This window comes from Trachypithecus francoisi, unplaced genomic scaffold (genome assembly GCF_009764315.1).
Source record: "Trachypithecus francoisi isolate TF-2019V2 unplaced genomic scaffold, Tfra_2.0 Lachesis_group5, whole genome shotgun sequence".
NCBI lineage: Eukaryota > Metazoa > Chordata > Mammalia > Primates > Cercopithecidae > Trachypithecus > Trachypithecus francoisi.
Window position 1 is genome coordinate 132,930,375 of NW_022681470.1, and position 17,129 is coordinate 132,947,503.

General features: G+C 55.1%; 2 protein-coding genes across 2 annotated transcripts; both read right to left on the reverse strand.

The window, feature by feature from the left end:
• Positions 1-1,047: 1,047 nt before the first annotated feature.
• DDA1 (DET1 and DDB1 associated 1) lies at positions 1,048-11,773 on the reverse strand. The gene is made up of 5 exons (XM_033200041.1): positions 11,564-11,773; positions 6,816-6,896; positions 6,530-6,581; positions 5,272-5,333; positions 1,048-1,798 (listed from the first exon to the last, which is right to left on the reverse strand). Exons 1-5 carry the CDS (start codon positions 11,765-11,767, stop codon positions 1,688-1,690), a joined length of 510 nt encoding a protein of 169 aa, XP_033055932.1. The 5' UTR covers positions 11,768-11,773; the 3' UTR covers positions 1,048-1,687.
• A 2,480-nt stretch (positions 11,774-14,253) lies between these two features.
• On the reverse strand, positions 14,254-15,729 carry MRPL34 (mitochondrial ribosomal protein L34). Its single transcript, XM_033200042.1, has 2 exons — positions 15,167-15,729; positions 14,254-14,946 (listed from the first exon to the last, which is right to left on the reverse strand). Exons 1-2 carry the CDS (start codon positions 15,229-15,231, stop codon positions 14,733-14,735), a joined length of 279 nt encoding a protein of 92 aa, XP_033055933.1. The 5' UTR covers positions 15,232-15,729; the 3' UTR covers positions 14,254-14,732.
• Between the last annotated feature and the right edge of the window lie 1,400 nt (positions 15,730-17,129).

The following is a 17,129-nucleotide window of genomic DNA, read 5'->3' on the forward strand; positions in this document are numbered from 1 at the left end:
GAACGCCATCTCTACTAAAAATAGAAAATTTAGCTGGGTGTAGTGGTGCACGCGTGTAATCCCAGCTACTCGGGAGGCTGAGGTAGGAGAATCGCTTGAACCTGGGAGGCGGAGGTTGTAGTGAGCTGAGATCTCGCCACTGCACTCCAGCCTGGGAGACACAGCAAGACTCCATCTTAAAAAAAAAAAAAAAAATTAGCCAGGCATGGTGGTGTGTGCCTGTGGTCCCAGCTACTTGGAAGGCTGAGGTGGGAGGAATGCTTGAGGTCGAGGCTGCAGTGAGCTGTGATTACACCACCGCACTCCAGCCTGGGCAACAGTGCGAGACCCCAACTCAAAAAAACAAAAAAAACAAAACAAAACAAACAAAAGAAAACTAAGACCCCTGGCCCCACCGCCAGTGGGGGTGATAAGGGAAGAAGCAGTGTTCCCCCAGCCCCAGGCTTAATGGTCAGGGCCACAAACCTTCTGCCAAGAGCCCGAACACCCCCTACATACCCAAGTTCAGCCCCAAACCCAGCCCAGCTGGCAGAGGAGGGGTCCCCATGAGCAGCCATGGCACATGCCAACTGCCAGGTGCCGACTTTCTGTACAGCTCCTCTATGACCCAGCAAGGGTGAGGCCACTACCTGGGACAGCAAGACCAGCCAGATGCCATCTGTGCTGTCACCATGGCTCACGGGAGTGGCAGAGGCCGGAGACCCCAGGCCCCCAGGTGAGGCTGGCCGTCTCTGCGGTGGCTGACAGGTGCACTGCCCTGCTCGGCGGTATCCCAGGCAGGGGGCTGACCCTGCTCCATCCTTGGCACCATGGACCGTCTCTCAGGAATGACCTGTCCTTGGGGTCACCTTGACAGGAGAGGCAGAGGGGATGGTCCCGGCAGGTCTTGGCCTTGAACATGGTGGCCTCAGCAAGCCCACGAGAGAATCCAGCCGGTCCCGGAGCCCCTGGCGTGGGGGGCCCTTCTCACTCCTCTTGGTGACAACAGGGATGACTCCCAGGGGCTCCGTCCTCTGCAGCCAAGGTGTGTGGAGCAAAGACGCGAGGTCAAGTAGGAAAGACCCTTTTATTGGGGTGGACACGGAGCACGCACTAGTCCATGATAAAAATAAAATGACTCGAGAAAGATCCCAAGGGCCGACTTCTCCCCGACGTGCGCACACGCTGAGTGAGGTCTGGGCATGGGAGAGGTCCAGGCAGAGCGTGGGACAAGACCGAGTCTCAAGGGCCTGGACCGGTGTTGGGGGGAGAAGGCCACTCGGCTGTCTTGGTGGGTCGGCCGCCCCAGGCCCGCCTTTGTTGCCCAGCCACAGTAAAGCCCCCGCTAGAGACCCTCACAGACACACTCTGGTTCTCTGGAGAACTGGGGGCAGGAGTCGGGGAACTGGCCCGGTGGAAGGCAGGGGTCAGGGGGACAATGTTGTGTTTTTTTTTAAAAAGCATCTACCAACATCACACTACTGGGTCTGATGTCCCCTTTAACCAACGCTTGATACAGGTTACAGCATAAATAAAAACTCAAGGAAAATAAATACATCGGCTCCTATGAGGTTGGAAGTGGTGTGGACGCAGGGTGTGGATGGGCCGGCAGGGAGGCGGGTGGGCGGGGTGCTTACACATGGCGGGCAGGCGGGTGGGCGACCGAGGAGCAGACCTGGCAGGAGGTGCCTGTGTGGGGCTGAGAGTCTTAGGTGTCCTCGTGCATGTCTGGGCTGTCGGTTCGCGCCACCTTGCGGGGAGGTGCGGAGCTCTCGCCTTCCAGCTCCACTTGCTCCTGGTCTCTCTTCTTGGCAGCGTTCTAGGGGACAGGGGAAAGAGAGTGGCTGTGAGTCACTTTTTTCAGACAGGCTCTCGCTGGAGTGCAGTGGTATGATCATTGCTCACTGTAGCCTCAACCTTCCGGGCTCAAGTAATCCTCCCAGCTCAGCCTCTGGAGTAGCTAGGACTACAGGCACGCAGCACCACGCTTCATATTTTTACTTTTGGTAGACATGGGGGTCTCACTATGTTGCCCAGCTGGAGGCTGTGAGTCTTCACATGGGTGAAGCTCCCAGAGTCCTAATGCCAGCCCAGGCCCCTGCCACAGCATCACAGAGGTTAAGCCTGGAGTACAGTGGGGGGTTTTTTGGGGTCCCTGGCTGAGCAGTCCCTCCTACCACCAGGACCTGCCCTGCTAAGCCCTGCCCAGAGCACTTCCTGGACCCATGGCTGGTGATAGACAGGTGCTTCCTGGGCACCCGGAGGAGTCACCCCCAGCACGTGCAATGACACACAGGGCTAGTTTCTCAAGCACTCAGAGCGATCCACCCAGCCTGGGAATAAAGGGCCTTTGGAAGCCACTGGGGATGCCGCACATCAACGCAACAGAGAAGCACATGTCTCCTTCTCCAATGTGGAAACCAAGGCCTGGAAGCAGGAGAAGGGGTGGGGTGGGCCCAGCAGCTTGGATTTTCGGCAGCAGTCACTTTGCCACAGAGTCCCCCCACCTTCCAACTTTGCCCAGGGTAGGTAGCCACCCACTGTTCAATGTTAAGTAAAAAAAGCAAACTTGCCAGGTGCGGTGGCTCACGCCTGTAATCCCAGCTACTCTGGAGGCTGAGGCAGGAGAACTGCTTGAACCTAGGAGGCGGAGGTTGCAGTGAGCTGAGATTGCAGCACTGCACTCCAGCCTGGACAACAGAGAGACTCCGTCTCCAAAAAGAAAAAAAAAAAAAAGAAAAAAAAGAGGGCCGGGCGCAGTGGCACTTTGGGAGGCCGAGGCAGGTAGATCACTTGAAGTCAGGAGTTCAAGACTAAAAATACAAAATCTACTAAATCTACTAAAAATACAAAAATTAGGCCAGGCATGGTGGCTCACGCCTGTAATCCCAGCCTACTTTGGGAAGCCAAGGCGGGCGGATCACCTGAAGTCAGGAGTTCAAGACCAGCCTGACCAACATGGAGAAACCTCGTCTCTATTAAAAACACAAAATTAGTCAGGCATGGTGGTGCATGCTTGTAATCCCAGCTACTCGGGAGGCTGAGGCAGAATCGCTTGAACCTAGGAAGCGGAGATTACAGTGAGCCAAGATCGCACCATTGCACACCAGCCTGGGCAACGAGAGCAAAACTCCATCTCAAAAAAAAATAATGGGCCGGGCGCGGTGGCTCAAGCCTGTAATCCCAGCACTTTGGGAGGCCGAGACGGGCGGATCACGAGGTCAGGAGATCGAGACCATCCTGGCTAACATGGTGAAACCCTGTCTCTACTAAAAAAAAAAACTAGCCAGGCGAGGTGGCGGGCGCCTGTAGTCCCAGCTACTCGGGAGGCTGAGGCAGGAGAATGGCATAAACCCGGGAGGCAGAGCTTGCAGTGAGCTGAGATCTGGCCACTGTACTCCAGCCTGGGCGACAGAGCAAGACTCCGTCTCAAAAAAAAAAAAAAAAAAGATAAAATAAATTAGCCAGGCATGGTGGTGCGTGCCTGTAATCCCAGCTACTCGGGAGTCTGAGGCAGAATTGCTTGAACCCGGGAGGTGGAGCCTGGGAGGAGGAGGTTGCAGTGAGCCGAGAACATGCCACTGCACTCCAGCCTGGGCGACAGAGCAAGACCTCATCTCAAAAACAAACAAACAAACAAAAACAAAAACAAAAGAAAAAGAGGAAAAAATGTCCCGTGTGCAGAGGCAGCCACTGGGAAGGGAGCTGGGGCACCAGAAGCAGCGGGGAGATGACTCTTCACGGCAACTACACTCTCTCATTTCCACTTTTTAGAGACAGGGTCTGGCTTTGTTGCCCAGGCTGGAGTGCAAAGGCACAATCATGGCTCACTGCAGTCTCAACCTGCTAGGCTCAAGTGATCCTCCCACCTCAGCCTCCTGAATAGCTGGGATAACAGGAACATGCCACAGCCAGCTAATTTTTTTTTTTTTTTTTAGTGACGGGGTTTTGCTATGTTGCCTAGGCTGGTCTCAAACTCCTGGCCTCAAGCCATCCGCTCCGCTCACCTCGGCCTCTCAAGCAGTTCGGGGTGTGAATCACTACACCCAGCCACACCCTCTCATGTGCCTAGATTTTTTTTTTTTTTTTTTTTTTGAGACCGCCAGGCCGTAGTGCAGTGGCATGATCTCGGCTCACTGCAATCTCTGCTTCCCAGGTTCAAGCAATTCTTCTGCCTTGGCCTCCAGAGTAGCTGTGATTACAGACGCGCGCCGCCATGCCCAGCTAATTTTTGTATTATTAGTAGAGACGTGGTTTGAGATGGGGTTTCACCATGTTGGCCAGGCTGGTCTCGAACTTCTGACTTCATGATCCGCCTGCCTAGGCCTCCCAAAGCGCTGGAATTACATGCATGAGCCACCATGCCCGGTCCAGATTTTTAATCATGTGTACACACTTCACCATTCAGAAAAGATTCTTTTTTTTTTTTGAGATGGAGTCTGGCTCTGTCACCCACGCTGGAATGCACGGATCCGATCTCAGCTCACTGCAAGCTCCGCCTCCCAGGCTCAAGCCATTCTCCTGCATCAGCCTCCCAAGTAGCTGGAACTACAGGCGCCCACCACTAAGCCCGGCTAATCTTTTTTGTATTTTTTAGTAGAGACAGGGTTTCACCGTGTTAGCCAGGATGGTCTCAATCTCCTGACCTCGTGATCCGCCCACCTCAGCCTCCTAAAGTGCTGGGATTACAGGCGTGAGCCACTGTGCCCAGCTTTTTTTTTTTTTTTTTGAGACAGTCTTGCTCTGTCATCAGGCTGGAGTGCAGTGGCGCGATCTCAGTTCACTGCAACCTCTGATTCTCCTGCGTAAGCCTCCCGAGTAGCTGGGATTACAGTCACGTGCCACCACACCCAGCTAATTTTTGTATTTTTGGTAGAGATGGATTTCCCCATGTTAGCCAGGATGGTCTTGATCTCCTGATCTCGTGATCCACCCGCCTCAGCCTTCCAAAGTGCTGGGATTACAGGTATGAGTCACCATGCCCAGCCTCAGAAAAGATTCTATCTAGTTCATACCAATACAGTCTACCTAATGCCAGGGCCATAGAAAGCCAGGCCTGGTGGGTGCTTGGGCCTGGCCTCCAGCCTGCTGAGCACTGGTGTCCTGCGGCCTCTGCACAGCGGTTCCCTCCATTGGAATGCTCTTCCAGCTCCTGGATCGCCCAGGGCACTCCTACCCAGCCCTCAAGGCCCTACTCCAGTCACTAGAGTCCTTCCTGTGCTCAGAAGCCCCTGCCAGGCATCCCATCTCTGTACACCCACAATCCCCGCACGGGAGCCCTGCGGGCCTCACCTTTTTGTCCCATTGCTGATGCAGGTAGCGCAGAAGGATGTTTGTCTTTTCTGTCACGATGACTAAGGAGGAAAGACAGAGAAAGTCGCAGATGCGTCCCCTCCCCGGGCTCCTTCCCTGACACTGCCCTGGGAGGTCTTTTTGGGGCTGGAACTCAGTATCCCCAACTCTGGAGATCTCCAAAAGTCCCATGTTTTTGCTTCTGAGCACACACACAGCCACTCCCAGCAGCCTGAGCCAGCTGCTTTCAGGGTCCCTGCTCCCTGCAAGGGATTCCATCCTTGGATGGGGAACCAAGCCCAGCCACTGAGACTCTCGTGCCTATGTTTCTCCCAGGCTGACTAGGAGCACATACCGCATATCTGTGCCCAGTGACCACACAGCCCCACCCCACAGGCTCCAGATGGATAAATGCTTTAAGAGCAGGGTCTCACTCTGTCACCCAGGCTGGAATAATCATAGCTCACTGCAGCCTGGAGCTTCTGGGCTCAAATGATTTTCCCACCTGGGACTATAGACGCACGCCACAACACCTGGCTTATATATATATATATATAATATATATATGGTTTTTGGTGAAACAGGGTCTCACTATGTTGCTCAGGCTGGTCTCAAACTCCTGGCCTCAAGCAATCCTCTGGCCTCGGCCTCTCAAAGTGCTGGAATTATAGGTAGGAGCCACCCTACCTGGTGTGGAGTCTTTTTGAACAGTTAAACTAAGACAGCAGGACCAAGTCCTCCTGCGCTGTGGGCCCCTCCAGCTGGACCCCCTTCCTGTCACTTTCACCCAGGCCTGGCTGAATCCCCAGCCCAGGCTCCTGTAGCCCTCTGCTGCCTCCCTGCCCAATAGTACTTGTCTTAGAACCAGAGTTCTCACTTGCCCTCATCTGACAAGGAGGGGAAGGGGCCAGTGAGTGGCAGACGAGGGACAACTTGGGGGCCCCTTTGGGCTGGCTGTGGATCCCAGTGTGTCCCAATCATGAGATGTCTGGGGAAAGCCAGGTTTCTGGCTGTCCCCAGGTGCTGGGAGTGGACAGGCATTCACATGTGCATCCCCAGGCTGAAGCCCCCACGGTCCCCCTCCTGTACCTCCCTGGAGGCCCTCCCCAACCTAACTGGATTCAGTAGCCAGCGTGTGAACCCGAGCCAAGTCTATGGCCTGGGCCGGGGTGGAAGATAACCTCCTCGTGCCACTCTGCGGTCACCAAACCCTGCCCCTCAGCAGCCAGAATGGGACAGACCGACAGCAGCCACTTACTCTGTTCAGACGGGTACTCTCGGGTGGGCAGGTAGACTGAGGGCCGTCGGTTCTGCAGGAGGGTTGGGAAGGGGTAGGTTAGGAGAGTGCATGGGCCAGGGGTCTCCTCATCCCTCCACTCGGCACCCACCCTTCAGTGCAGATTGGAAGACACTCAAGAATGTGGATGGGGCTGGGCTTGAAGATCAGCCTCTGTTCCAGCCAAGACCCCAATCGGGGGACACAAGCCACCCCCAGGCCCCCTGGAAGTGCCCAATCCCTCTCAGCCCCAGGAACACGCACTCACCGAGGCTTTGCACACGGAGTCCGCATGAAATCGACTAAAATTGCTTTTGTTGTAGACAGGCAGTCCTTTCAAAAAATCTGCCTAGAAGACATGGAAGATGGTACATGAGAAAATAGGCAACGGGCTGGCTCATCCCTGAAGCACCTGCGTGGTGCATCCCTTCTTCCCGCTGTTCTTTGTAGTTCAAGTTTTCCAGAACACACCCTTGAGCTGGCTGCTGGGTACACTGCCGGACCCAGAGAAAAGTAACCAAGCCAGGCTATGTGCACGTCCTCTGGGGGGTCATTATGACAGCCCCTAACTAGGTAAGAGGTGGGGAAATTGAGGCTGCAAGAGAACAGGCCACTGGTTAAAAGTCATACCACAGCAGGCTCACACCTGTGAGACTAGCCTGGTCAACATGGCGAAACCTCATCTCTACTAAAAATATAAAAATTAGCCAGGCGGAGTGGTGCGCGCCTATGATCCCAGCTACTCGGGAGGCTGAGGCTGGGGAATCACTCGAACTTGGGAGGCAGAGGTTGCAGTGAGTCGAGATCATGCCACTGCACTCCAGCCTGGGCGACAGAACCAGACTCTGTCTCCAAAAAAAAAAAAAAGTCATTTTCTTTTTTTTTCTTGAGACGGAGTCTTGCTCTGTCGTCCAGGCTGGAGTGCAGTGGCACGATCTCCACTCACTGCAAGCTCCGCTTCCTGGGTTCACGCCATTCTCCTGCCTCAGCCTCCCGTGTAGCTGGGACTACAGGCGCCTGCCACCGCGCCCGGCTAATTTTTTTTGTATTTTTAGTAGAGACAGGGTTTCACCGTGTTAGCCAGGATGGTCTCGATATCCTGACCTCGTGATCCGCTCGTCTCGGCCTCCCAAAGTGCTGGGATTACAGGCTTCAGCCACTGCGCCCGGCCAAAAAAGTCATTTTCAATCCAACCCTGTGAGTGAGGTCTGGAGTGGGCCAGTGGCGGGACTGTCTGCTGCGAGTCTCCCCACAAGGCTTGCCCTAAACAGGGCCCTCCTGAGCTCATTATGTATGATCTCCTGACCCAACGAGGCAGGAGGTAGTGTCTCCCCATCAAAGGCAAGGACACCGAAGCAGAGAGGTCACCCAGTCTCAGTCAGAAAACCAGGGGCTGATTTGAACCCACATGTACCCCACCTCGGATTCCAAGCTCCTTCTCTTCATCACACACCTGAAAAGCAAGGGCTGGAGCCCCTGCAGGCTACAGAGCTGGGAGGGAGGACCATCCCCTGATTCCTGAGGCCCAAGAGAGCTGCCCTGGGAGAAGCTGCTGTTCAGACAATTTCCCACCACCCTCTGGGACAGGCAGGAGCAGCAGTGTCCCCAATTCTATGACATCTGGCCCCTCGTCTGCTGGTCCCTCTCAAAAAGCCGGAAAGTGGCTGGGTGGGCCTCCCCCTCCCACCCGGGAGGCAGCCGTCACATCTGGATGACCTACTGCCCCCGGACCAGTTCAAAGTCCCTCAAACCTGCCTCCCCTCCCACCCTAGGATGCCAGCCTCAGCTCAGCCCCTGGCTGTGGGGCCAGCTTTATTCATTCAGCAAGTTCTGGGGCCCTAGCAGGCACCAGGGCACTGGACTGAGCCACCATGGACACGTATCTGGCCTTGGGATGGTGTGGGCAAAGAGCTGCACAGTGGACGGGAAGTGGCTGCAGGAAAGTGTGCCTTGAGGGCACAGTGTGAGGTGCAAGGCAGAGCTCCGGCCCATTTGGGGGTTAAGGGAGGGCTGCCCAGACGCAGGGATGGAGGCACTGAGACCTGAAGGGTGGGGAGGGGTCCCTGTCCACCTTCGAAGCCCTGGCCCAGCCTGCCTCTGCTGGACTCCCATCACACACACCCTCTGCCACACACACCCTCTAGGAATGCCCCTCATGCCTCCATGTGGCAAATACCTGCTAACCTCCCCACCAGCTCCAACCCCCTCCCTGGCCCCTTTGCTCCCCCGACACTTCGGGAGCCTCTCCCAGAGCCTCCCTCACACCCCAGCGAGGTCATCTGTTTACACATCCACCTCCCTGGCTGGACTGGTACCTCCCCGAGGGCAGAGGACAGGACAGGGCTGACTCAACCCTAGCCAGGCTCGCATGGGGCCCAGTGGCTGAGTGGCGAGAGCTGCAGGTACCCCGGGTTTTCTGCTCTCAATCCTGGCTCAGCCCGTCCCTGATTGTGTGACCTGGGACAAGGGACCTCCCAGCCTCTGGGCCTCCCTGTGAAGAGAAGCATTCCAACAAGGCCACCTCCCAGGGTTACTCTGAGTCATAAGACAACAAGGGGAATGCTTTGCACGGAGCTCCCTTGGGGGCAGCCTTTAGGATCAACATGTCTGCGTTGGACAAATGAATGAAGGTAGCGTACGTGCAGCCTTCCTGTCATGCTAAGCTGGAAAACAAGACCTCGAGACATGGCGGGCAGGGGGTGAGGGAAACCTCATCTCAGCCAGACAAATGCCAGCCACGGCTGGGCCCTGGAGCCATCCATTACCTCAGCAGACACGCACTGGACACCTGTGTGCCCGTCCCACTGCAGGTAGCCTGCCAGAGACCCAACAAAGAGATGAGGAAGAGAAGCGGTGTGCTGACAGCAAAGAATTGGGGAACCCCCAAATTCAGGAAGGGCCTCTATCACAGGAGGAAGAGTGTTCTGAGCAGAAAGAGCAGCAGGTGTAAAGGCTCTGAGGTGGCAGGAACCTGGAGTGTGAAGAAGTGAAAACAAGGCCAGGGTGGCTGAAGCTCAGAGTGGAGAAGAGACTGGAGATAAGGTCATAGAGGTGGCCAGGGGCCTCAAGGTGAGGAGGGGAGCCGCCAGGGTCCCTGGAGCATTTTATCGGCTAGAAAGTGGTATCATTTGATGCACATCTTTAAAAGCTCCTTCTGGCCAGGCACAGCGGCTCACACCTGTAATCCCAGCACTTTGGGAGGCCGAAGCGGGTGGATCACAAGATCAGGAGTTCAAGACCAGCCTGGCCAATACGGTGAAACCCTGTCTCTACTAAAAATACAAAAATTAGCCGGGCATGGTGGTAGGTGCCTGTAGTCTCAGCTACTAGGGAAGCTGAGGCAGGAGAATGGCTTGAACACGGGAGGCGCAGGTTGCAGTGAGCCGAGATTATGCCACTGCATTCCAGGATGGGCGACAGAGCAAGACTCCATCTCAATCTCAAAAAAAAAAAAAAAAAACCAGCTCCTTCTCAGGCCCCATGCAGTGCCTCACACCTGTAATGCCAGTACTTTGGGAGGCTGAGGCAGGATCACTTGAGCCCAAGAGTTCGAGACCAGCCTGGGCAACATAGGGAGTCCCCATCTCTCCAAAAAGTACAAAAATGAGCTAGGTGGGAGGATCTCTTGTGCCTGGGAAGTGGAGACTGCAGCGGGCTGCGATCACACACTGCACTCCAGCCTAGGCGCCAGAATGAGACCTTGCCTCCAATAAAAAGAAAGCTCCTTCTGGTGCAGGTGAATTATGAACTGCCAAAGGGGTGAGAGCAAGGCTAGGAGACCAGGGAAGAAGCTGGGACAGGTATGCAGCTGGGAGGTGGCAGTACCTACAACAGGGTGTCAAGCCATGGATGAATTCAGGTGTTTTCTGAAGGCAGAGCCAATCTAATCCACTCATGATTGGCCGTAGGGATGAGACTGTACCAAGGTGTCAAGGATAACACCCAGGCTTGGGGACCCCCACACTAGGAACCCACCTTCCCATCTTCTTCCTGAAAGGGAGTCTTCCTTTCATCCCCACCACATCCCAAGGACTGTGGATTGTGGGCTGGGAGTCTGGGTCAGGGGACAAAGGAGCCTCGACGTATCTTGACCAAGCTTCCCATCACTCTTCCCAGCCCTGAGGATGCCAATTAGTGGGGGATGGGGAGAGGCTTTAGCTCCACTCTGAGGGTGGCTCACCATCCCACTTTTCAGGTGGGGAGACTGAACCCCGAAGAACCACCAGACCCAAATTCCAGGATGACTGAGGAACCCGGAAGGAATTTCAACATTCCAACAGCCAGGTGGGGACGATCCACACTTCATGACGAGGGGGCAACTAGAAGAGAACGTCACTGGCCTCGAGTCACCCAGCTCATCTGTTCAGCATTCACTATCCTAAGTCCTTTACGACGTCAGTTACCTAAATTATCACCACCCTAAGAGGTTCAGACTACTGCTACCCTCATTTGACAGGGACAACCCATGTGGATCGGAGATAAAAGTTGTTCATTCTTAGGGGCGGGTAAGGGCCCAGAATGGCGGAGGTGGGGTCAGGGCCCAGGGGGACCGGGACAGTCGGCGATGTCGCACTTCCTTTGGCGACAAAGCCCAGCATATCACGGTGCCAAGCCCCCTCCCCCTCCCCGGGACCCAGGCCGGCCTCCCAAATTCTCCTGAACTGAAGAGATCCAGGCCCAGCGCGCTGAGGACGAGGCCAGACCAGGGGGTCTTACGGGACCCCATCCCCACCCCAGACGATTTCCGGGGGGGAGCCGCAACCCGGAAATGAATGAGTTGTCAGGGCCTGGCATCCTGGATGGGGTCAGGGGTCGGAGAGGGAGTGGCAGTGGGATCATCAGGAAGCTCTCGGTAGGGTCCGGGGGTCGAAGGTCACAGGTGAGTGGGAGGGGCGGGCCAAGCCTGAGGGGGCCGGGCAGGGCGGAGAGGGGCCTAGGGGGATACTAGAGATGGGTGGGACTACGACGCCATTTTGTCGAGCGGAGGGAGAGTAGAGGCCTGGAGGCCATACTCACCATCTTCTGTTTCCTCCGTCGCCGCCTCGGCCGCCGCCTCAGCCTCCACCGCCGCCACCACAGCCGCCTTCTAAGCCGCCGCCTCACAGTAACTTCCAGCCACGGCACAGCCCACACTGATGGCGCCACCACCTCCCCGTCATTGGTGCGCACTCTAGCCCCGCCTCCACATATGAGCGCTTTGCACGCTCCCATTGGCCGCATCCAGCTAACTCATGCGCCCATTGGTTGCCACGCCTCCTCCCATTGTGGTCAAGTTCGGTTGAAGAAGCAAAGCCCCGCCCGGTACTTGGAAGCAATGGAAAGTGAGATTCGGAAGTGGGCGGAGGCCTCGGCCGCGAAGTCTCTTGGGAGTTGTAGTTTACAACTCCGCGAGTCTCTCTAGAGCTTTTGTGTGTCTGTTTTTAAGATGAGGGGGTCGGCCGGGTGCGGTGGCTCATGCCTATAATCCTAGCACTTTGCGAGGTCGAGGCGGGTGGATCGCCTGAGGTCAGGAGTTCGAGACCAGCCTGGCTAATATGGTGAAACCCCCATCTCTGCGCCTGTAATCCCACCTACTCGGGAGGCTGAAGCAGGAGAATCCCTTGAACCCGGTAGGCGGAGGTTGCAGTGAGCCGAGATCGCGCCATTGCACTCCAGCCTGGGCAACAAGAGCGAAAATCAGTCTCAAAAAAAAAGAAAAAAAATGAAAGGTCGGCTGGGCGCAGTGGCTCACGCCTGTAATCCCAGCACTTTGGGAGGCGGAGGCGGGTGGATCACGCGGTCAGAAGATTGAGACTGTCCTGGCTAACACGGTGAAACCCCGTCTTTACTAAAAATACAAAAAATTAACCAAGCGAGGTGGCGGGTGCCTGTAGTCCCAGCTACTCGGGAAGCTGAAGCAGGAGAATGGGGTGAACCCGGGAGGCAGAGTTTGTAGTGAGCCGAGATCGCGCCACTGCACTCCAGCCTGGGCAACAGAGCGAGACTGTCTAAAAAAAAAAATGTCCGGGCACGGTGGCTCACACCTATAATCCCAGCACTTTGGCGGATCACGAGGGCAGGAGTTCGAGATCCGCCGGGCAACAAGAGCAAAACTCAGTCTCCAAAAAAGATACGGGGGGGGGGGGGGGGGGGGGGCGGGGGCGCGGGTCTCGCTATGTTTCCCAATCTGGTCTCGAACTTCTGGCCTAAGCAGTACTCCAGACTTGACTTCCCAAAGTTCTGGGAGCCATTGTGCCGGCATCTTCTTGTGTTTATTACGTTTTTAAAGCAGCCCTAGAAGAGGAAGACCATAACACTCCCTATCCCCTTCTCGAGACCATCTTGCTCAAACACCTCCCATAACTCCCTAGTATTCAATCCCAACTCCTTGACCCCATTTATGGGTACCTGCAGCCTTCATTGCCCGCCTGTGTCCTCACCTCTAACCAATTCCTCCTACATCTGGGCTCTCCCAGACCTTGCCATTTCCTCCAAGACTATATTCTTCAAAAAGGCAAGTCAGGTATCTTCACTGAGGTCCTACAGCCCTCACAATCCCCCTCCCAGCCCTGACACCGCTGTGTCCAAACTGCCTTCCTGACTTCCAGGGCAAAGACTGGGCACCCAGCACATAGCAACTGCACAGTGAAGTTGCTAAGTGGAAGCTACTAAGTATTATTACTCCAATAGCAACAGAGCAGAGGAGAAACCAGCACTGCATTTTATAGGTGACAAACGCACCCCACAGAGCTAAGTCCTTGTTCAAAATCAAACATCCCCAAGGGGCAGGTGGAAGATTCAAACTCCTTACGGGTTGGAGTTCGAGATCAGCCTGGCCAACATGGTGAAACCCCCCTCTACTAAAAATACATTAAGTTAGCTGGGCATGGATTAGTAGCGCCTGTAATCCCAGCTACTGGGGAGGCTGAGGCACCAAAACTGCTTCAACCTGGGAGGCAGAGGTTGCAGTGAGCAGGGATCCAACAACTGCACTCCAGCCTGGGCGACAGAGTGAGACCCTGTCAAAAACAAACACCCCCCCCCCCCGCCACACACACACAGTTTTCCACCAGCCTTCCTAGACCTATAAAATTTATGACACAGGCTGGGCATGATGGCTCACACCGGTAATCCCAGCACTTTGGGAGGCCAAGGCAGGCAGATCACCTGAGGTCAGGAGTTCGAGACCAGCCTGGCCAACATGGTTGCAACCCTGTCTCTACTAAAAATACAACAATTAGCCGGGTGTGGTGGTGGGCACCTATAATCCCAGCTACTCAGGAGGCTGAGGCAGGAGAATTGCTTGAACCCGGGAGACAGAGTTTGCAGTGAGCCAAGATCGTGCCACTGCACTCCAGCCTGGGGGACAGAGCAAGACTCTGTATCAAAAAAAAAAAAAAAAAAAAACAACCCAGACCTGGTGGCTCATGCCTGTAATCCCAGCACTTTTTGAGAGGCCGAGGCAGGCGTATCACCTGAGGTCGGGAGTTCCAGACCAGCCTGACCAACATAGAGAAACCCCTCTCTACTAAAAATACAATATTTGCCGGGCCTGGTGGCACATGCCTGTAATCCCAGCTACTTGGGAGGCTGAGGCAGAAGAATCGCTTGAACCCGGAAGGCAGAGGTTTCGGTGAGTCAAGATTGCCCCATTGCACTCCAGCCTAGGCAACAAAGGGAAATTCTGTCTCAAAAAAAAAAAAAAAAAAGAGTATGACATGTAAGGCAACTGAACTTGAACATTTATTACACGTTTAACAATATTTCAAAACTATTGATAATTCCTTTGGATGTGATACGCTTTGTAATTATGTTTTAATGAGCTCTCATCTTGGAGAGATACATTCTCTCCGAGATACAATAAATATTTATAGAAGAAATAATCCAATGCCTGAGATCAGCTTCAAAAGAACCAAGGATGGGGCAGGGACGGGTTGTAGGTGGTCGGTAGTCAGGGCTGTGTACTGGGTACAAGGAGGTTCGTCGTACTGTTCTTCGGTCTGTTGCGCAGGTTCGAAATGCTTCCTAATTAAAAAGCGTAAAAAGGGACTTGGCAAGCTCCCATCCAGCCTTCAACCCCACAATACGGAGAGTACTCAGGTCCGAGGCGTTCCTGCTCCCCAGCTACCTGCAAAAACAGCGCCAGGCAAGGTCGCGAGGTGAGGCCGATGCTTCTATGGGGGCCCCGCCGACAGCATCGCGATCCTCAATGGCTCAGCGACTTGCGGCCCTTGAGCATTCGGCGAAGGATGACCTGGACGCCGGCCGGCGTGCTCAGGCGCCGGACCCAGCCGTGCTTGTTCTTCCGTTTGATGTTGCTCGGCTGATACTCGTTTCCGCGAGTCTTGGGCCGGGCTTGCTGCGGGGTGGGGAGGCCCCAGGCGTCCGGGAACCCCAGCCAGGCCCGGGGCTGGAGCCACCTGCGTGGGTAGAGGGACGGCGAGAAAGGTCAGACGGGGTGCTAGGTGATCTCGGCGCTCAACCTCTCTGGGCCTCTGCTCCCGGGGACAGAGCCTGGCTGCAAAATGCGCTCCATAAATGCGCAAGTCACTGGCAGGTCATGCGGGCAGTGAACAGTAGCGCCAGCCTCCGACGCCCTTATTCCCAGATTTGGGGAACGGTTCCCCTTTGAGGACTTACCTGCCACCCAGCAACGCTGCCGACCTACTCGTGGGGCCCAACAGGGATCCAGCCAAGAGAGCCATGTCCTCAGTGGGTCCCGCAGGCCCGGCCGCCGGCGATTCCGGAGCCCAGAGGAGCCCAACCCTGGAACAAAGGATTATGGGAAGTGTAGTTTCTCCTAACGTGCAAAAACAGGCCGTTGGGGAAAACCCTGAAGTTGTAGTTCTACGCCTGCGCAACAGAGGCGCGCCAGTCTGTCCGCGGGGCAGGGTTCTTCATACAAACCAAAAGGTAGCGGGAGAACAGCGCCTTTTCAGCACGCGCGTGCGCACAAGGCATTATCTCCCGCGGTCAACTGGGAGCTGTGCTGGAGTTATCTCTCCTGTTGACCGGCAGAGGGTGCCCCGCGGTGGCCGGGTGCAGCTGGTGGCAGCCGCAAGAAGCGGCTGGTTGGTTTTACCACCCCCAGCTGGGCAGATGGCACACAGCTGGCTGGCAGCTTGTCCTGGCTGCAGCCAAGTCTCTGCCCCTTGGCAGGAAGCCGAGGAGGCCTGAGTTCAAGCTCGCTGGGTGTTCTTGGGATGGTCCCTGCGCCTCTCTGGGCTTTCTCGATCTGTAAAACTCATGGATTGCAAGCTTGTCTTTGACAATCTTGCCTCCATTTCGGACCCTAGAAGAATTTTCCTCTGTTGTTAGAACCAAAAAAAAAAAAAAGAAAAAAAGGAAGAAAAATTTTCTGATACTCAGATCTGAACCCCTCACCTACTCACACACTATCCTTGGCTCTCCATTTCCCCAAGTAAAACCTGCTCAGCCCTTCCATCAGGCATGCAAAACCCTGTACACACACCATCTTACATTTCAGCCACGCCCTCCTTTCTGCCTGGTGTTCCCCTATCCGCCCTTTAAAAATCCTCTCCTCTCCTCCAAGGGCTGAGTGAGGTGTGGCTCATGCCTGTCATTCCAGCATTTTGGGAGGCTGAGGAGGGAGGATCCCTTGGGGCCAGGAGTTTGAGACCAGCCTGGGGACATGGTAGCAACCTCATATAGCCTCAAATACTCGGAAGATGAGGTGGGAGGATTCCCTGAAACCAGGGATCCAGACTGTAGTGAGCAATGATAGCACCAGTGCACTCCCGCCTGGGCAATGGAGTGAGATCCTTTCTCAAAAAAAAAAAAAAAAAGGAGCCCTCTTCTCTCAACCGCTGTCCATTCTTCTGGCCCAACTGCCTTCCCTTGACTCTCCCCCAAGTTCAGGGGCTCCTCAAGGGCCAGGGGCCTGGGGCTGTATCCCTACAAGTGCCAGCTTGGGGTTCATACAGAGAGGTGCTTGCTAAATGAATAAACTGTATAGTCTCCCAGAAGTGCCCTTAGTGGGCAAGAGTAGGTGTCTGGACGGAATCCAGCTCTGGCAGCAAATTCCAGGGGATGGGAGTGGCCAAGCAGCAAGGAGCATTTAACCCCTCGTCCCCCGAAGCCCATCCTACCTGTAACATCATTTAGCAAAACATCACCACTACAATAGCGCCCATAATATACGGAGCACTTGTTATATGCATGACACTGATGAGTGCTTTACCTGCATAGTAAACTTATGAGAGGATGAATTTCATAAAGAAATAAACAGAGGCTCAGGAACGTGAAGTAACTTGCCCAAGGTCACACCTCAGCGAAGGGCAGAGACTGGATTTGGGACCTGAGCTCTCCTGAGGGCCTACCGTGGCCCCGCCGGCACCACAGAGCTGGGATGCCTGCCTCTTGCTATCAGCCCTCGTCAGAACGATGGCAGCCATAGGTTAAATCGGCTGATTATGAAATTCAAACTCTCTAATTACCCACAGCTCTAAGACTTTCCTTGAAAGCTTTAGAGAAGCCCGCCACGATGGCTCACGCCTGTAATCTCAGCCCTTTGGTGAAGCCGTAGGCGAGAGGATTGCTTGATGCCCGGAGTTTGAGACTAGTCTGGGCAACATAGCGAGAC